This window comes from Phoxinus phoxinus (genome assembly GCF_949152265.1).
Source record: "Phoxinus phoxinus genome assembly, chromosome: 19".
NCBI classification, from domain to species: domain Eukaryota; kingdom Metazoa; phylum Chordata; class Actinopteri; order Cypriniformes; family Leuciscidae; genus Phoxinus; species Phoxinus phoxinus.
In genome coordinates this window covers 13,078,062-13,099,880 of record NC_136894.1, presented here as the reverse complement: position 1 = coordinate 13,099,880, position 21,819 = coordinate 13,078,062, and the positions used below count along the sequence as shown (strand labels likewise).

Here is a 21,819-nt window from a genome sequence, read left to right as displayed (position 1 = left end):
AAGACATTTTATATAAAATATAAAAAAGGGGTACACTTTATTTTGATGGCCCACTGTAGACACTCTTCAAACTAAAAGTAACTTTGCAACGCTCATCAGAGTATTAGTAGACTGCTAGTGGACTGTTAGGTAAGGGTTAATGTCATGTATACGCAGTGTAGTTAAATCCAAAGAAGAGCAGAACGCAGAAATAACAGGATACGGGTGACTTTTTAACAAAGCAACTACACAAAGTCTGATGATGACAAACACAAAACTGGGGAAACTGAATCACAATCCATGAAACCAGGAACAGGTGTTAAACATATTCGAAACCAAGGAAACAAGCAAGGAACGATAACTCAGGTAAAAGGTACAAGGAGAACACATCCTCGTGGTGTAAAAAGCCCAAAAGAGAAACTAGGGGGTTCCGGCAGTGGACGAGGAGCAGGCGAAGTATAGGAAACCGGAGGACCCTGCTTTGGGGAACACAGTGAAGATGATGGAGGGAGAAGCCAGAGAGCGGCCCAGCGAAGAGCCATCAGGATGAGGGCCCACGTTGGAACTGATGGCTGGAGGAGCCAAGGTGAAGTCCGGGGTCTGCCTAACAAGTTGAAGCCTGGCGTGGTGACGACTTGGGCGAAGTCTGAGGGACTACAAGACCAGGCGACACCAGGAGGACCAGGAGAACAAGACAGAGCCGTGGCGGCCTAGGTTGAACCAGGGTACCGGAGAACTGAGAAGGAGTGGGAGAGAAGGAGGAGGTCAATGGAGATGTGGTGGAGAGATGAGGCATAGCAGGAGGCACGGAAATCCATGGCAGAGATGGAGCGATGACTGACCAAGGCGAAACCAGTGGGACAATGGGACCTCAACGGACCAAGGTGGGAACAACGGCTCTGAGGGGGATCACCACCAAGGCGGAGCTGGAGACCGGAAAGCCCAAGGCAGATCTGAGTAGCTGGGTGATGCCACTGAAGGAGGAGCCGATAGGATGGGAGGGAGCCGGTGTAGATGGGGCCAAAGAACTGGATGCATAGACAGAGGAGGAGGGAAGTGGGACACCTCAACTCACACAACTGGAATTGAGCTTCACTCAGTCCTGTCAGCCTAGAGAGTATGGTCGGGGCTCCACTCCATTCCCTCATACTCCACTAACACGCCCTCTGGGACGGACGTTGGTGCCCGCTTACGCACCTGGCCAGATTCGGCAAGGTTCGGCTCAGGGTATGTGGTGGGCTCTGGCTTAAAGTCCATGGGGGGCGTGGTGGGCTGGGCTCTGGGTTTAGAGTGGGGTTGGTGTTTTCATCTGCTGCAATGAAGACAGTAAGAGGGGAGCTCCAACACCCACTCAATCCACATATTCATTGAAACTCCCTTGAGGGCCATCCCCACCCCCATAACAATTTAGCATTGGTCAAGATGTTAAGACCGATGTAATAAAATGTGCACAGCCAAACCAAATAAAAATGACAAAAAACACAGCACACAAAAAAAAGTATCTCAGTGATACTGAAATAACACTGACCTTAGAGAGAGAGAGAGAGAGAGAGAGAGAGAGAGAGAGAGAGAGAATATAGACTTAACCTTTCTCATGTAATGAAGGCTAGCACATGCCTCTCACATGGATTTACAATAATCCTTCATTCCTAATCTGGAATGAATGGCAAGTCTTTCTTAGAACTCAACAATGTCCAGAGCGGAAAGATTCATGCGACCTGCAACACGTGTAGACAACTATGCTACAAATGCAGATTATAGCATATACTCAAGGGTGAGTTCCCCAAAAGTTCTTTCAGTGGTCCCTATACAACTGTTTGAATTGCAATGGAAATTGATTTAATATGAAAAAGGCTATATTTTAACACCCCACAGTGCATGTATGAGCGATGCAACAGCTTTTAAGATTATACGGCTGCAATGCATATTATGCATATGTAATCTATCCCAATATTAGTTATTAAAGCAGCATAAATTTGACTTTGCTCTTTATTAGTTCCAGAAAATAATTCCTTATATACGTTTCATACACCATAATCATTATAATCTCAGCCAATATTGCATTGCTTTATGTCAAGCAGCCATAGATTGTTTAATTAACATCTGTAGGGCCTCTGAGGACATCACATAATATATCTCTCACTGTGTGTTAACTTAGATTATTCTCAAAGGGAACAGCTTATCTCAGGGACAGGAAAAAGTGTGAGGCTATATTTGGCACAAGTTTGCAGCTCTAGATCAGGTGAGATCTGGATCAGTGTGAGGTCAGGGCAGAGCTGTAATGTCATTTTTAGTTTGCTAAATCAATTTCATATTAAGACTTAAGTCAAATTGAATTGACTAGTTAAAAGTGAATGAGTTGTTGATGTTAGCTGTTCTATAATGCTGCATGTGCTAAAAAGGGTATAGCGTGATTTCAGTGCCTGTCCATAAGTCCAATCAATCCTGTCTATAAGTCCCAAGTACAATCTCAGAGACGGTCAACGGCTATTTAAAGAGCGTCTTAGACAGTGTTCAGGTTTAAAATGTCATCTTTGTCTCTCTTCTCCTCAGCTACCCACACTTCATCATGAATAAGCATGAGTGAGCAATCCTCAAACAGCTCCTATAGCACTGAATGATTAGAACTAATATCACACTAGACGATTATGCTGTTTACTGAAGTGCAGTACTCACAGCGTTTTACTTTATATTCATGAGTTCATAATTCACAGTTCAAGTAAGTGTTAAAAGACATCTGGATTTTCTGAGAAAAAATGTGAGTGGTGCTTAGCAGCAAAACCCAAGAGTATTATGCTAATGGATTGTGGGTGGTTATATGGGCTTTTATGGTAGGTCCCTATATGGTTTGGGTCATTCATGACTTTGTGAAAAAGAAGTACACTTTAGCATATTACATAAATATGGACACTTGCAATTATATAAAAGGTTTGCAATTAGATGGAAATAAATTATAGTTTAAATTTAAATGAAATGCAATTAGCTGAACTTTAGAATGCTTTTTAATCCACTTAAGTAGGACTTAAACGCATCTTTATGTGTAATTTTATAATTACTTTTATTGTCTTTGACATAGTTAAAGTGGTTAAACAAAAATATACTTTATGTAATTTCTATTGAAACTTTTTATATAATAAACATATTTGTAATTACACATTTGTAGTTATGATGCTGCAATTTAGTAGGCTATTGTAAAATATATTAACTTTACTATCGAATAACACACCACAGTTAAAATGATAATAATCCTTTACTCGTGCTTTATGTTAGTTAGTCACATCACAATAAGTGTACTTCTTTAAAGTACGGCAACTATTATTAAAACATAATTATTTAAATTGTACTTTAAAGTAAAGCATTTAGTTTGACATTGTTATAAAATGCTTTTTAATTGTACTTACCTGCTTGTGTTAAGAAACAGTCATGAATGTGTACTCTCTACACTCAAGTAGCCATTTATTTAATTAATATTATATCATTTGCAAGTACAGTTTAAAAAATGTCATCATTTGCAAGTACAGGTTTGCAAGTACAGTTTAAAAAGAAATACATTTCTTTTTCACAAGGGTGTCCGTAACAAACTGCTGTTAGATAAAGTGTTGTTGTTTTTATCTCTTTTTGATTCCATCCTCTCAGTACATATCAGTATTTCTCAGTACAGTACCAGAAGAAATTGCACTTGTTTGAACTTTGATTTAAAAAAAAAAGAACAAAAACAAAAAAAAACAGTACTGACTCTCTTGGGCTTACAAGAAACTCCAGCTGGCTTGTCATCAGCCCAGCCCCAGTCATGGATTATTGCGAATGTTAACATTCCATAGCAGTCTGGAAATATGAATACAATTTAAATCAGTTACGGTAAAATCAAATAAAATGCTTCTGTTTTTCTGTTCTGCTTCTTATTTTTATTTCAAGCTATTTCCTCTTTGTGATGTAACAAACGTCGTCACTGTTTTACAATCCCAGGACATTGCTGTCCTTTTTATTTTCATTACTCATGGATTTCAAACCAACTCTTACCTAAGTATTAAACTTAGTTGTGTAACGTCATGTATTGCGCTGCATACGCCTCAGTAATGCTGTGGCTTACTGAAGAGTTTGCTGTTACTTTTCTAAGTGATCAGATATACTGTAAAGTAGTAACCTATATTGTTAGCTTAAGGAGCTAACAATCGTAGTAAGAACCATAATAAAATGTTCAACAACAACAATTAGTTAGTAAGTGATTTGTAAAGTGATGGAAAAAAATTCCAGTCACACACGGAATTATCACATTAAACTAAATTTAGTTAAACAGGAAGTTCTAATAACGTAGCAAGTGACTGCCATTGCTTGATGAAACTACCAACACTTTCAGTTCCTTTGCTAAAAGCGTCATGGGGCAATGCTCAAATTTTCTACAGTGTGGCTAAAAAAAGACATGTGAAAATGTCAATAAAAACTGGAAAATCCACTCGGTTTGACAACCAGCTCATTGTTCTGCATGTCTGTCCTCACTTTAAATGTAGTAATGTAAAGTCACAGCAATTTTATAATAGATTTGGTGCTAATAATAACCACAGTCATCATAAGGAAGTCAATAAATACAGTGATTCACCCGGAGGAACATTACACCACTCAAAAACCTGAATAAGAACATTATGAACAAAATCCTAATTTTGCGTGTCGTCTCTTGCAACAGTTTGATAAGAAAGCTTTAGCTGAAATTGCTTTTGTGTCCTTCTTTTGATTCCAGGCTGACTGAATTGGTCAGCAGAACGTATGAAGACATAAATATTGAGGTGTCTTATAGAAAGGGCTAGGCAATAATAAGGATATAATGGTTTCATTAAACTTCCAGTGTGCCATTAAGCCAGCCGTTTAGAAAGAACAGCCTAGCAGATGCCATTTGAGGTGCTCTCTATTACCCAAAAGGCCATTAACATAAAACTATTCTACAGTGGAGATGAAAGTGCACTGGGCAGGAAATCAGTAATAAAAATTTGATTGTCTCTTTAAAAATCTCTAGATCGTCTTCATGATTTAATGAGGAAACCTTTAGGCAACCTTTAGGGAAATGTGCTTCTTTACATTGAAGCACTTCCACATTTAGCTTTGTTTTCTTTTTAATAAAGCTGAATGAAATTGTAACCATTTGATGTCATTAGGACATTGGAGGTAATATATGTGTAATATTGATTATATAAATATATTAGGCAGTGTATGTAATAAATGCACAGCCTCTGGCCTATTTACACAAAAATCATCCTGGCCAGGTGTAGCTGCACATTTGCCTGACTACGCAACTTTTAACAGCCAAAAACTTGCCTAGTCATTGTTTTTATTTGTGTGTTTTTTTTTTAATGTAAGATATTCCCAGAGCGTAGCAATGGACCTGGGAAGTCATTAGAAGCTTATGGCACAATTAAACTAGTGTAGAAAATGGTGCAGGTATTGCCCTAGTGACTGCTGTAACCTGGAAACTGGTTTCCCTATAGGGCGGTACCAGGACACTCGTGAGACGAGCTGCTATCCGACACCTGTCGCTTTGTTTGCAAGACTCAAGAACAAGGGAGGCTGGAGATACGTCACCAGTTTTTGGTTTCAGTTATCATTGAACTATGAGAAAGACAAGGAGAGCAAAAAGAGAGGCGAAGAGATACAGAGCAAAGAGTGATGAGGCCAATAATTTGCTGATCTTTGAAATTGAAGCGATGAGACCGCCTCTAACAATACTGCAGCACTAGAGAGATTTAGACACACACACCTACACACACCCGCACACACATACTTGTTCACATGCAAAATGTTTCAAAATGATGAACTGCTGAGGATACAGCATTAGAATCAGCTTTTAAAAGGATTTCTGTCAAAGCACAATAAAGAAGAAGGATCTACTTCGGACTGGGAGATACGCTGTTAAATGACCATGAAGACTGGGAAGAAATCATTCATAGGTAGGAAGTTTTTCAACTAAAAACTGACCAGTATCACCCTAGTTGTAACAAAGTTTGGAAATTTGACAGGTAACACTTCACAACAAGGCTCCGTTTGTTGACATTTGGTAACTACATTAGTTAACATGAACTAACAATGAATAATATTTCTAAAGCATGTATTAATCTTAGTTCATGTTAATTTCAACATATGCAATAGTTAAAATCTATAGGATATCTGTTAATATTCTTATGGACCTAAGCTATGAACTAACAATATACAGTTGTATTTTGTATTTCAGTTGTATGTCTAATAACTAACCTTAAAAAAAGTTAAATAAATGCTGTTACAATGTATTGCTCGTTGTTAGGTAATGTTAGTTAATGCGTGTTAAGTAATGGGACCTTCTTGTAAAGTGTTACCATTTTACTTGACCTTTACAGAGTCCTGCTTTGTCCTGTGTAACTGTGAAATGTTACTCCTAAATCTCCAATTTTATGAGATTTATCAAGATGAAATTATATTTTCATCGATCTTTGAGAAAAGAAGATGTACTTAAAATAGTAAATTACAGAACCAAAACCTTCCTATCAATCACACTCTTTTAGTAAATGGACCATTTATTTATATAAGGGTCAAAATGAGTAGGTAATGGACTTTAAAAAAACTATAATGCAACTTGGTCCCACTTTATATTAGCTGTATTTGCTAACATTTAAATTCATACATTTGATAGTGTACAATGAACTTATTATGTATAAATACATGTTTTACATTATACTTATTAAAATTACCTGCATGTAATTACATCAATAATTACACTGTAATTACACTCTTGAACCCATACCTCCAAACCTGTCTTAACCTTACCTGTATCTCACCTCACTAGCAGTGAAAGTGATTTGCTATACAGCATAAACACAATAAGTACATTGTACTTGTTTTTTATGTAGGTCTGAGTACATTGTTAAAGACACCTAATATACAGGTTGACTGTAAACTGTACTCGCTGTAACAAAGGAATTGTGCAATTTTTGGAACCCTGTTTCCAAATCTGTGGGACATGTCTAAATAAAGCCTAAAGCTCTGTGGGATGCTTATGATCATGAAATAAACATCAATACATGGACAATATTTACATAAAAAAATAAAGAAAAATAAAGAACTATAATATGAGTAACAGGGTTGTAAATTTGGCCTAAATTAAGCAGTCACTAAGTAGGGTTATACTGTAGTTGAGGACCAAACGCTTGTTTATATGTATTTACAAATATATATTAGTAATGAATGTAAGAACATCATTTACAGTAACTTGTGTAACAGGGTTGAATGGTTCTTCTTGACAAATGCAGATGACAAATCAATATTTAAAAAATATATATTTAAAAAATGGAATGAGAAAATGTACTTCTCCTCATCTTGTAGAACAGATCCGAATAAAAATATGTTAGCTCTTAGGTGTCGCAATTTTGAAGTAACTTTTTTGTAATGAGAGAAAATCAGTAACAAGGTTACAAATGTAGGACACTGCAAAGTATTGCGTTTTTGTTCATTAAAATGAGTTAATAATTAAAAATAGCGATGGATTATGATGCTGTATGATTAGAATTGTAGGATCCGTTTGAAAAGACAAAACCTCTGAGGTAAAACACACATAAAATTCCCATGTTAAATGAACCGGATGTTGCGGCAGACTTCCGTAATGTTATGTATTTCTGAGGGAAATTGAATATGAAATAGAGGGCAGTGCTTGATTTTCACGCACCTCCTCGCCATCTCTCGCTGACAGCAGACTGGGGTGTTTGTTAAGGATGTTCTGTCCAAGCCGTCAAACTGAAGTCATTAGAAAAGAAACACCTGGACTTTTTAGATTTCACTTTAATGGTGGCAGAAGTCATTGGATGTGTATATTTTTCATGCTAGATTAAATAACATTTTCTCAAATGTGACATTTGCACCACCTTTATAAAAAGGTCAATATATTTATATTCTGGATAGAGTCCCTTCTTTTGCCCTCACTTTTTGCACTTACTTTAAGTCCTTCATTTTGCAAAAAGGAAGCAATATTATTACCAATAAAATCATTATCACGGCACATATGTGTTCAGTAGATCAGCTTTGCCAGTCCATTCATTCATCCATCACAACAGACATAATCCACTTTAGTCTGATTTAGTTGCCTAGGCTTTGATCTCTTTGGCTTTGTTTGTTTCATCTGTTACCCGGGTGAGCAGGATGCTCTGTTTCACTTTTACATTCAACCTGCTGATCAACACATAATACACATACATGCCTTAATTGTGTATGATTTATCAGTGCACTTTATTCCAATGTTTGATTATTGATTATTTCCCCCTCATAAATATCTTGTTTAATTTAGAAACAGGTGTAGGCCTATACATCACATTAGAAAATAAGGTCCCATTTTAAATTAGGTGTCTTTAATGTACAATGCACTTATTGTGCACTGTTTTTTACATTGTACTTGAAATACCATGTAATTACAGCTGTAATAATTTTCTGTAATTACATCTATAATTAATTGCTAGCAGCAAAAGTGTTTTCAAAACAACAACACATATTAATTTATATAAGTGCATATAGGACACCTAATATAAAGTGTGACTGGAAATAAAATTGCTTGTGAATGCTGTTTCATGTTAACTTCAATTCTTACCACTCAGAAAGAGAAACAACAATCACAAACATATAATAATTTTAGGGGAAGTACAGTAACGTGAAACCCCCAAACTCACGAACACTGGAATTTTGCAGAGACTTTCTGTTAGAGCATGTGACTCAATCAGTGTCAATTGTTAACAAAGAAGATTAGTTTTGGGATATATTGATATTATTTAATGATATTTGGTGAATAATATGAATAAAATAATATGTCATTATTTATATTTCTAACTATTTTAGGCCATTTTCAATAGATCTTCTCTAACACTTTACAATAAGGTTCAGTTGGTCATGTTTTGCATTAGTTAATGAATAAACTAACAATGAACAATACGCTTACTGTACATTCATTCATTTAGGTTAATGTTAAACTAAATATTTAACAAATTAATTAATTTAGCTATGATTTAATGGTTAATAATGTAATGATTTTACAACTCATCATTTCTTTAAAATTTATATTAAATTAACTTAGTACTAATACATGTATATTTCAATTTGTATAAATTTACATTAAAGGACGAACATTAATTAACATAACAATCCACAATATATTTATAAACTTACATTAACTGCTAAATGCTGTAAAATAAAAGTTTCGTGTTTTTAAGTTAATAATGCATAATGCATTAACTAATGTGATTGAACCTTATTGTAAATGGTTTCCTTCCTATTCGCAGCTATATTCAATTTATGATTCATTTTAATGCAGGATTCACCCCAAAATGGCAATGGAGTGCTCCACCAATGGTACAGGCCTACTAATGTAACTTGTTTTCTAACTCACGTAATCAACATAGCAATAGTTAACAGTTGAAGAACACCCACCTACAGATGCCTCAATGCAAATTACACAGCTCCCATTGAGCTCTACACAAACACATTACAGAGAACAATACATAGATGAGGCATATGAAGGATGAGATGAGAGAGAAAAATGCAAATAGGGGAAATCATGAATCAATTAGTCAAGAAAACACACAGAAGTGAGACATCAAACATCAAGACTATGGGTCGAATGGCAGCTATAGAGAAATCGATCTATTATACATGAGTGTGTGGGCATGAGAGTGGCGCAAGCCAGAAAGGCAATCGGCCCTGAGCAGTGAGAGGAGGTGCAGAAGTTGAGAATAAACTCCCCCTTCTCTTCAGATGATTCACTTCCTGCCCACCAGAGTGTGGCAGACGGTATCTGACCGAAAGACACTCGCCCTGTTATGCAAATAATAATAATAATAATAATAATAATTTGTTACATTTATATAGCGCTTTATCTGAGACCTCAAAGCGCTTTACATAGAAGGGGGGAATCTCCTCAACCACCACCAATGTGCAGCATCCACTTGGATGATGCGACGGCAGCCATATTGCGCCAGAACGCCCACCACACACCAGCTTACTGCGCACTCTCAGTCGACCTGCGTCTCCACGGTAACTCGGCAAGTAGTAACAGGAAATAAATAGTAATAATTGGATCTCTGACAACTATGACTGACTCATTCAAAGGACCTTCGGTGAGCAGCGGAAAGACTTTGCCACCTGTGCGCTTGGCATATGAGATACTGTTACAGTAACACGGTTATGTGGAAATATGGGGAGGTTAGTGGGGGGAGGAAGAGACGAGACAAAAAAAGAAAAGGTTAGCTGAACCACCAGATATAGTCACCTGATAGGGTGGATAATATTGTTGTGTCTCGTAGTGTCAGCATAAACAAACAAATATTTACTTATTTGAAAGGGTATTGGGTTATTAGAGCCATTGATTTGCCAAAAAAATAGATTGGAAGTAATCATCAGTCTTTTTTATCAGTATGTTTTGTTTATTTGCATAGAAGAGTAAGACATTTTGAGTATAAAATAGGAATACATCAAAATGGCTTGAAATCTGTCTATTATTCATCCATTATGAGCTGAAATACAGTGGAACCTGATAAGCACTATCCAGTATTCCACCGAATAACTTCCCTATCTTTTTGTTATTTGAAACCTGCTCCAGCTGAATTTCCCAGCATGGTTCCTCCTAACTGCTATCTGAAAGATAATGTTTGGTTGGATACAAAGCATGTAACTCTTAAGTCGGGTAATGTCATGCCACCCGATTCTGCTTGTGTAAACAGAACTTGGCAAGGCTCCTCATCCAGGTGATTTTAAAGCTCTCAAAAAGAACGTATCCTCTTTGTGTAAAATGAAAGGATACCAGCGGCATAATGTGTAGACTGGATTTACAGATAGAACAGGTTATACATTCCAGAAGAAGTCCCAAATGGTTCTATGGAATTGGAAATGCAACTCACGTGCACCAGGTTTATTGAGCAACATTTCTCTTTTTTATTTTTTATTTATTTAACTTGATGCATCAGGCTACTAAAATTACAAACATAAATATTAAAATGTATGAAAACTATAGCACACACACATATATATATATGACTAATAAAAAAAATACAGAATCTCACAACACAATTAAACTTAATAAGAAAACAGATATTTTAAACTGGGGTCCCAGGGGGCCGCAAAGAAAACCCTATAGTGAAAATATCAATATATGTGTATAAATCTAACTGTAGCTTATAATACAAAAATATTATTTATTTAGTAATATAATATATATTTATATAAATACAGTTACATTTTAATTCACTGTAAATATAATACAAAAATAATATTTATTTAGCAGTATAGGTTATATAAATACACATAGCCTACATATACACGCACAGTTACAATATATACTGTATATACATATTCACTGGAAACATACACTTTTCTGCAGACACCTTTATACTCTCTTGCGGGCCCTGCGACCCCAATTCGAAATCCCTGGGTTATACCAGTTGTCCCCCTTGATGTCTAACCGGACAAATTCTCTATTATAAGATCGAGGATGGCATCATGTTATGACACACTTATATAACTTACAGGGTCAGTGGACCACATATGGAGAGCAGGCTGAAAAATAAATGATGTGGCTCAGAGTATCGGTTTACGTAAGCCTTGATGGCGCAGCCTCCTCACACACCCTTGACCGGGTCGGATCGCCTGAACATTAGTGGCTTGTTCACAGAAAAGAATCTGTTAAAACACAGGCTTTAACAGATTAATATTGTGCTTCATTCTCTAAGTAATGGGGAGAATATTTTTGCACATCTGTTCAGCACAGGAATGTCTTCCATTAACAATAATCTCATGTCATGCATGATCCAGCCCTAATTTCACTGAATGCATTTCATTTCTCGTTTTTTACTGCTTCACGCTCTTCTTCGTCATTACTGATAAGGATTAGAAGTTAATCTGTTACACTATGATGAGATGGTGAGCCAGCTGTGTAGCAATTTTCAATTGAGAGAGAGAGAGAGAGAGAGAGAGCGTGTGATCTGGTTGACTTGAATGGAAGCGCTTCCGCCCCCCCTTCCATCGCCCCCTACCGGTGAAACAGAGATTCGTGGGATCCCGTGACATCACATTTTGCAAGTCTCCTCGGTTACTCAAGTTATGTCAGAGCCTCGCCTCCACAACCACGTGTTCCGTATAAAAATACGAGTCCAGCGCTGGCGGGGAAAGACAGTATCGCTGCCCATCCAACAGCCTGGCATCAAAACCCTGTAGTGCGCTTCGTCAAACTCAAACGGTTCGCTGCTGGGAGATCTGCGCGTTGCAATAAAAGGCTTCTAAAGGAATACATTCATCCTGTGGATTTATTCTTAAAAAATAATAGGGATGGCAGTTACTCAGGCTGGATGCGACTTGACATACTGCAAGATGAGGGGGATCGTGTCAGTTCTCACCGGTACGTCTCTCTCTCAACAGATTTGAGTTATGCGAGTTATTTTGTTTTAGTTATGTCTATAAACGACTTTGCTTATTTGATTATGCTTTAGAAAAAAAAGATGCAATATGTCAAAAATGCAATTAAACTACTGTAAAGGGAGGAAAAAAAATATTTAGAGGTGCTCTAGCCGTTTTTGTGTTTGTCTATTTTAATTAGGTCTATAATTTATTATTATTATTTCGCTAGTCGCATTAAAAAAAATCATATTAAAATTGCATTGCATTTTTATTCGGGTTTAATTGTTTTTAGATTGGTTAATTAAATTAGGTGGTCGGTGTTTCATGAGAATGAGAGAAATGATGAAGCATCGTTCGTGATGTGTACAGTTGCATACAGTGAGCAATGCGGTCTGTTGTGTAACACTGACACGTTCTTGACATTAAACCACATTCACACGGATCCTGAATCACAGCATGTATATTAGCTACACGATTTCTGGCATAGACCTTATTTTACCGATAACCTCTAAGATTTTTAAGGGTTTCCCTTCTCGGCATTTCATTCAGTTCAAATGCAAGGGTGTTCATGACGTCAGTTGTGGATTTCCTTCTGACGTAAATTATTATTTTTCATTTCAGCTTTTATTAAAGAAAGGAAGATGGGCTTAAACGACTTCATCCAGAAGCTTGTTTCCAACCCACCCATTTGTCAACAGTAAGTATCCCAATATTTCATTATATGAGAAAAAAAAGAAGGCATTTTTACCTAAAATCAGCCTATAGGCTACATGTAGATTTTTTTTACAGACAAAAGACATAGGCTAATGAACAAATACGAGCATATGATTTCTGTGTTTCAAAATCAGTAAGAAAGTGGATCAGGAAATTTCCAGCATTCATTCACCAACACTGTAACCTCTGGTGTAACCTGTAATCCCATCATCGGACTTTAGCTGTACATTCTGCTAATTGTGTAGGTTAATCTGTACCGGCAAGATAAAGCCAAGCACAAGAATAATGCTCTGCGAAAAGCAGCTGTCCAGGCCGCCGCTTGGCTGCAGTAAGCACCTTTGAGAAAATCCCTTATGTCCCCTAGATGAGGATAAGGGCCTGATTCAATTAAGTGCGGCCCATTTGGTCTTAGAGCCATTCAGGTCAGACCAGTGGAAAATTTCTCACCGCATCTCTACCCTCCATATGCTCCACAATATTCATTCATGCTGGAAGATGCTGGGTGTCCCTCAATAGACTAAAGGTCATCATTTTTGGGCAGGAGGACTGATTTTACGAAGTTTCAATAAAATATTATTTGATCTATATTTTAGTAGATTTTAATGTAATATTCTTGCACCGATTGCAACTGTCTTGTCAGGTTAAAATTATAATCAAGTCATTTTTAATGTTCCAAAACCAGAAATGGCCCCTCATAAACTTCAACAACACTGCCATCTATCTGTGTGCAAAGGCATTACAAGAAATAATTCAGTGGTCCTCAACCTTTTTGACTGCCCAACACAATATTTGAAGGCCCTCTATAATATAGCACTGTAACTATAATATAATATTATAAGTATAACATATTACTAACAGAAACTGGGAGTTCCAATATAGGTCAATTGATTAATCACAAGTTTTAAATACGTTCTTTAATAAACACTGTTATTAAAGGGGAAAAAAATAATGTTTTTAGTTTGTTTTTTAATCATGATAACAATAATAATATATTAATTGTAATAATTACACTGATATTTGCTCCATAGATTTCCATTGTAACTAATCTGTTTGTTTGTCTTTTGATTTTACAAACTGTGTGTTTTGAACAAAGTTAACTATCCGGAAAAAAAAAAAACTAAATGTTTTTTTAAATCTATTTTCTCTAGTGATGAGGTTGGTTCATTCTTAAAAATCGATGAAAACCAGAATGAGGAGCTGGAAGAGAATCACCTGTGTTTGACCAATCCCAGGAGCTCTTTGGCTGAAGAAACTCAGTACGTAGTTACTCTTCCAAACTTCTGTTCTCAATCTTTTGTTTGGTTAATTGGATTTCCGTCAGTCAGGCCGCTTGCTGTTTGCATTACTGATGTTTTTTAATTTCCTTAACAGGATCCAACCTTCAGATTTTGACTACTTAAAGATCATTGGGAAGGGGAGCTTTGGAAAGGTGGGTAACTTTTCATTTTTCATACAGTCAAGATATAAACACGTATGTCATATTTTAAAACTGAGAATGCTAACGGCGTTTTATTCCACAGGTTCTGCTCGCGCGGCACAAGGAAAGCGAACAATACTATGCTGTGAAGGTGCTACAGAAGAAAATCATTCTGAAAAAGAAAGAGGTAAGACCTAATGCAATGTTCTCATATAGATGTGAAAGCACTTCGCCACAATTATAACAATGACACTTAAAATGTTTTTCAGCAAAAGCATATAATGGCGGAAAGGAGTGTATTGATGAAAAATATCAAACATCCATTCCTGGTTGGACTGCACTTCTCTTTCCAAACCACAGACAAACTGTACTTCGTGCTAGACTACGTCAATGGCGGCGAGGTTAGGAAACAATGCATTCATAGCCTGAAAGAGGCCACGCCTCAGCTCAAAATAGACGACTGAATTCATGAACTCTTGGTGTTTTTCTTCTGCAGCTGTTCTACCACCTCCAGCGCGAGAGGGTGTTTCTGGAGCCCAGGGCGAGGTTTTATGCTGCCGAGATAGCTAGTGCTCTCGGTTACCTCCACTCACTGCACATAGTTTACAGGTATGTGAATGCCTGCAGTGCCTCCTAGTGGAGAAGTAGTTGAACTGAGTACTCGATTCTGTTTTATTATAATGGTGACCATGGGGTCTTACCTTTACCTGTCAATTTTCACAGAGACTTAAAGCCAGAGAATATCCTCTTGGACTGTCAGGGCCACATTGTGCTGACAGATTTCGGTCTGTGCAAAGAGGGACTGGAATCAAATGGCACAACCACAACGTTTTGTGGAACTCCTGAGGTAGGTCATTCATAAACGACTTTCTTGTGAAAAAGAAGTGCGTTTAATTGTATTGAACGAGCACTTCAAATTAAAAAGTTTCTTTTAAAACAAAAACTTTTTTGTTTTAGCAGATTATATTATAATAATAAAATAGAGGGCCACTTAGGCTACTTAAAGGGAGTACACTTTCATGACTGTTTAACACACTTAAGTACACTTTTAAAATATCAAACTAAACGTTTTACATTGAAGTACATTTAAAATAATTATGTCAGGCTATAAAGTACACTTATTTTGTGTTTACTAACATACTAAAGCACATGCAAAGTACTTATATTAAAATGTTAAGTTCATCATTATATATTTTTTAAACAAACAAGTTTAAAATAGAAATTAAAGTATATTTTAGTTTACCATAAATGCAAAACCATACTGTACATACATTTCCATTTAATTCCAGTGTCTGAAATCATTGTATTCAGTTCACACTTAAGTGTATTCTTTTAAAGTATATTATTTCTGTAATAAGTGCTCTTTTTGAAAAAAGTATCCAAAGGTAAACTTCTTTTTCACAGGGGAATATAAGATAGTTTGTCTATATTTGACTAGAAATTTGGAGTTAAACAGATTTTGATTTCTTTCTCTTTTTCCCCCCACAGTACTTGGCACCTGAGGTCCTCCAGAAACAGGCCTATGACCGTACAGTAGACTGGTGGTGCCTGGGATCAGTACTGTTTGAGATGCTGTATGGACTGGTGAGAATACCTTTTGTCTGAAAAATGACTAGATCAGTTGTACACTGTAAAAAATTATAATTGTTATTTCAACTTAAGAAAATAAGTGTACGGGCTGCCTTAAAATTGTAAGTTTAGTCAACTTGAAATGTGAAGTTGTACTAAGTGATAACTTGGAGTTGACTAAACTCAAAATTAAAGGAGAACTCCGGTCAATTTTAACATTGAGCTCAATTTTTAGTAAATTTGGAGTGCTGTCAATACAGAGAACAACGACAAAAATCGGTGTTGCCTACACCGTGTTATCCTATTTTTAAAATTTGCACCCTATTGACTTGAATAGGGCAAGTTTTAAACCTGCTTTTATCCTCTTAACATCTTTGATGTGTCATTACAAGTGCCCAGCCATGTTGAGTGATTCCTTCAGAGTGAACATGAGTGAATCTGACTGCAGTAGATGTGAAAGATATGAATAAAAATGATGTTATATCAGCCAGCGCACATACCTGTATTTAGTTCCTGTTTTCGGTGGAAGTCCAAAGTAGTCGATTGTCGAGTTCACGCGCGTGATCATAGTAACTAAACCTATGCGCGTGAACTCGACAATCGACTACTTTGGACTTCGACCGAAAACAGGAACTAAATACAGGTATGTGCGCTGGCTGATATAACATCATTTTTATTCATATCTTTCACATCTACTGCAGACAACTGCAGTCAGATTCACTCGTGTTCACTCTGAAGGAATCACTCAACATGGCTGGGCACTTGTAATGACACATCACGGATGATAAGACTAAGAACTGGTTAAGTTTAAAACTTGCCCCATTCAAGTCAATAGGATGTAAATTTTAAAAATATGATAACACAGTGTAGGCAACACCGATTTTTGTCGTTGTTCTCTGTATTGACAGCACTCCAAATTTACAAAAAATTGAGCTCAATGTTAAAATTGACCGGAGTTCTCCTTTAAGGCATTTTAACACTTGAAACAACAATTTTTTTATTACATTGTAGCAGAGGATACATTTAGCAAACAATTAATCTCTCGCGCTTTGTTTTTCTAGCCTCCATTCTACAGTCGCAACACTGCCGAGATGTACAACAACATCCTTCACAAGCCTCTAGTCCTGAAGCCTAATGTGTCCAATTCTGGCCGTGACCTCCTGGAGGGTTTGCTGCACAAGGACCGTACCAAGAGACTGGGGTCCAAAGATGATTTTGTAAGTGGAAAAACACACCAGTTCTACTCGCATATGGTTTCTTTTCCTGAGATTTGCAATTCTTATTCAAACTTTTGCTTATTTGTAGCTGGAGCTGAAGTTCCACAGCTTCTTCTCTCCCATCAACTGGGATGACCTCATGGCCAAAAAGATCGTCCCTCCTTTCATTCCTTCAGTGGTAAGTTAATAATTTACCTGAATAGTAATAATTTGTAATAATGCTAATACTAAACTTTTTAGTAATCCTTTGTTGTGCTTTAAAGAAGTACATATTTTTTGAAGTGTTGACGTGCATACTAAAGCACATATTGTGGTGTGTTATTCAATATTACATTTAAAGTTAATATATTTTTAAATAAACTTCATCATTACAACTGTGTAATTACAAATATATTTAAATGCATGACATACAAGCAATGACATTAAGGCAAGACAGCACGGGTGAATAGAGTATGTTTGGTGTATGCAAGTGCTACTAAAGTTCTAGATTCCTGGTTTAGATTTTTTTCTTAATTAATTTTGAGAGAAAAGCCTTTAAAGGTATGTGTTATTTGAAATCTACAGATGCAAATACATAAAGAATAATAATAAACAAATTTCTTTCCAGTAGTCTACGTTTTATGGAAGCAAAATAGCCCAAAATCGTAAAATTGACCAGTGCATGAAAAAATGGTTTTGCTTGTAGTGTCTTGCCTTAAAGTATATTTTAGTTTACCATAAATCCTTGTCTTTGCATAGAGATGTAATAAATTGTCTCCATTAAATCTACAGAGTGGTCCCACTGACCTTCGGCACTTTGACCCAGAGTTCACACACTTACCTGTGTCGACCTCCCTATGCAACACTGATAACCTGCACATGACCAGCAGCGTACGGGAGGCAGCTGAAGCGTTCCCAGGTTTTTCTTATGGTCCACCGGCTGACCATGCCTTCCAGTAACAGCCTCCGTGACACCATCCAGAATGTCCATTCCAGCATCGGGACAGAAGAAGGACCACAGGGTGGGACACTTAGCTCTTCCAATTTATTTGCAAGTACGACCTGGCAGCACAAAGGGACACTGATACAACCCGGATACTCGTGCATGCCCAGGAGGAACATGGGACGCTATAGGACTACAGTAACAACTTCCAGAAAAGATGAAATGTGTGCCAATGGTTGCAAAGAGGACCTGAGCTCCTAGAGAGAGAGCTTAGAAGTGCCTAACGGATGATCTGTGAGGGGAGGGAAACAGGCAAATTGACCGTGGCTTGCCGGAGATGATGGCACCAGCTACTGGGCGAAACGCCTTCTGTGATTTTACATTTGATCAAAAATGTCTTTGGATGATGTTTTATTTAACTGCATTTTTCATGCATCGTTGCACAGTGGAGGTAAAGGATCAAGAAATGTACAAAATATACGGATGGTATACATCAACCCCTACCAGTACAAGAGGATACACAGGCTGTACGTCTCAAATATCAATACATTTTTAATGAGTACATTTATTATCTTCTTCCTATTGACAAATGTTCATTTAATAACTGCAATATTTATAATACTGCATTATTTTAGTGTGGTTTGACTTAACTCTGGTCCTACTCAGATTTATATTAGAAGGGAAGTTTAGATTACGAAGCCACAAGGCTTTTAGCTGTGATTATTTGTCTGATTGAGTAGAAGGCATCCTGTGTTCCTCCTAAAATTTATATTTTGTCTTACAAGCACTTTCTTTCCTTTTTTCTCCAATGCCAGCACTTTTACACAATATGCCAGACACTGTTTCTTGGGAAGGCAATTTTACTAGTCGTACATCACATTCTTTTATCATGCATTTAGTGAGATGGATGTGTGTTTTAAACATCCATTTATCATCACTATCTGAAGCGATCGATGTTTAGCGAAAACACAGCATGTCGATTAGATTGTATTGAAACCAGCTGCATCATGTATAGAAGTTATATGTACTAGCCCAAAAGGAACTGTGTCTTTTTTTTTGTTCAAATTGTGCCTGTTCAGCTAATTTATGTATGTTGTGATGCATTTCCACGTGTGTCTATCATTCCTGTCTGCATCGTTCTGGGTTGGACAGGGACATGGAATGCTGTGCAATAGAAATGGTGACTTGAAAGAGATGTGAACAATTTGTCATGCAAGACGTTGTTGAGACGATTGAGTGGCATCGACTTAATGAAGAAGAGGGGTTTGGATGCCCTCATGAAATGCATCCCTATTTTAATTGTAATATATGTCATATCATTGGACCAGTTATGTACTATACGTTGTATTTTAGATAACTACAAACATGGCAATATTGAAAATGTTTATTTTCTTCCATTTTTGGAAGTTATTCATATATTGTTTTATATTTTTCCATGTATATTTATTTACATGTGACATATTTTACCTCTAATGATCAGAGTATTAAATTCTTAGATTGATGGAATATTGGAGAATGATCTATTTGAATGCAAAATAAATATTTGAAAAATGAATCATTTATACATGTCTACTTATTCTTCACTTTTAATTTGATGTTTCATTTGTTTAATTATTTATTTATTTTTTATTCAGTTTGGGGTTGTGAATCTTCTCATGTCATCCATCCAGGGTATTTCATTTACCACAGCCTGAGATGCTGGGATCCCGCAACCCTACATAGGACAAGTGACATGGGAAATGGATGAATGGATGTAAAATACAGTATAAACAGTAATAGTGTGAAATATTAGTAAGATTCAAAACAACCGTTTTCTACATGGTCATTCTAATATGCTGATTTGCTGCTCAGGAAACGGTTCCAAATATCAATGTTAAAAACAGTTGGTATATATATCCTGGTTATGATCAAGGCAGTGTGAGTGTGATCTGTTTGTCATTTTTATGTAAATTTTTATTCTCAAATGATCAAAGTGACAAATGATTCTGGCAGGTTCAGGGACCTGTGCTATTTCAGTGCATCTTGATCTTGCTATTTGGCACAGTGAATAATGGGATTATCCTTGACCGCTTAAAGCCAGTGTAGGTGATTTGATCCAGAAACATTTTTTGTTATGCTGGTCTCTTCACATTCTGATAGTTAAGTGGTATAGATGTATTTATATGTATATATACTGTATATATTGTTAGTCCATGTTAGTCCAATCTTTGCATTCGATCAGAATGCAATGATACAATGTCATACCTGGCTATCAACATACATATTTACATAACTCCACGCACCCTGCTCGCACAGACATCACACGACATCAGCGCTTTTCATGCTATGCAGAGTTAGACAGGCATCAGTCACGAGCACTGCAACTGAAACAGCAGCCACCTTTTACAGTTCCTCTTGAACCAAAACAATGAGCTTATACTGCGTTCACGCCATAACTACTGTAATTTGGAAGAGATGGGAGCCTGTGACGTTATACTGGGAGTGGTTCGTGACTCGAATTTATGCGTTTCAATCGCAACACTATCAACTCCAAAATGTAACTGCAGCAGTCAGGTGGTGCATATCAGTGCTCTAAGTATCAGATGTTCATTATTATTGTGATGTTATGTGCTTTGAGACATGAGGTAGTTTAACACTACGCGTTCATGTGATTTGAAGGAGGCGTGGCTTTGGAAACGCCCTGAAGGTAGGGTGGGTTATTATGCTTTCAAAGCTAGCTCACTATTGCTAGCCTTAAAATTCCCTGTACCTTTAAGTCAGTGGGTGGGATAAACTGCAATAAAGTATAAAAGGGGTTGTATTCTTAAGCCAGGTGCACACTGACTGTACGATTTATAATAGTCCTTTACGATTGTTGCTTGTCAGACTGTACAAACATGATCCCAGCTGTAAGCCGTGTTACACTGTGGGATATCAGTTGTCTTTATATCAGACTGTACAACAGTTAAGTTCTCTTTCTAACAATTTATATTGCTGTTAGCTGGGTGCATTTTGCTAAAGTGGGAGCTCTCCTAACCAAGCTCTTTGGGTGGAGATTTGTGTGATAGCAGATCTGAATCTCCGCATGTCACATGAGGTGGTCCAGAGCTGCGGGCAGCAGGAGTATGCGGCTAACTGTGGTGGGAGAAAGAGCGTTATGGCTCAGTCTCTCAGGCCTTTCTGAAAAAGTGGAGTTTCTTGATGACCCCATGGATCCCAAGGCACTGTTTGGCTTTACGGTCATGGCCAAGCACCAACAGTGTTTTGAGGATGAATCAGGCTCCTTGTTTTTTTTTGCTCCACCCCCCTTGGAGTTCAACACATTTCTTCCTTCCTCAGGCAAACGAAGAAGGTTGTTAATTGTAGATGGTCCCATTTCAAAATTCTTAAGGGCCAGTTCAGCAGGTTCTCTTACCACTGTAGGAGGGACAGTGGGACAAGTTCCCATGGTGCCCCCTGCGACTATTCCCCTAACACAGTCGATCACACATGAGGCGTTCTCATAGTAAGATACATCAATTCTGTTATTAGAGGCTATGCAAGTAATCTAACACTTCTTTAAAAACAGATGCACGCAAGAAGATTCGTCCAGAGTTTTACATCATCAAAATGTAACAAGTTTGGTGACAGTGAGCAGC

At 37.1% G+C, this 21,819-nt stretch overlaps 1 protein-coding gene across 1 annotated transcript; it reads left to right on the top strand.

Moving 5' to 3' along the window:
- The first annotated feature begins 12,127 nt into the window (after window positions 1-12,127).
- On the top strand, window positions 12,128-19,763 carry LOC306986997 (serine/threonine-protein kinase Sgk1). The gene is made up of 12 exons (XM_079590875.1): window positions 12,128-12,364; window positions 12,985-13,060; window positions 14,226-14,333; window positions 14,449-14,506; window positions 14,598-14,681; window positions 14,764-14,895; window positions 14,991-15,103; window positions 15,218-15,341; window positions 15,983-16,078; window positions 17,125-17,280; window positions 17,369-17,458; window positions 18,052-19,763. The coding sequence occupies exons 1-12, from the start codon at window positions 12,295-12,297 to the stop codon at window positions 18,217-18,219; spliced, it is 1,275 nt and encodes a 424-aa protein (XP_079447001.1). The 5' UTR covers window positions 12,128-12,294; the 3' UTR covers window positions 18,220-19,763.
- The last annotated feature ends 2,056 nt before the right edge of the window (window positions 19,764-21,819 follow it).

Excerpts from the sequence above, each read along its gene's own strand:
- LOC306986997 (XM_079590875.1), top strand. The coding sequence starts at position 12,295 with ATGGCAGTTACTCAGGCTGGATGCGACTTGACATACTGCAAGATGAGG. Across the intron at positions 14,682-14,763 it reads TCATTCTGAAAAAGAAAGAG|CAAAAGCATATAATGGCGGA; the intron begins GTAAGACCTAAT and ends AATGTTTTTCAG. Across the intron at positions 15,104-15,217 it reads TCACTGCACATAGTTTACAG|AGACTTAAAGCCAGAGAATA; the intron begins GTATGTGAATGC and ends CAATTTTCACAG.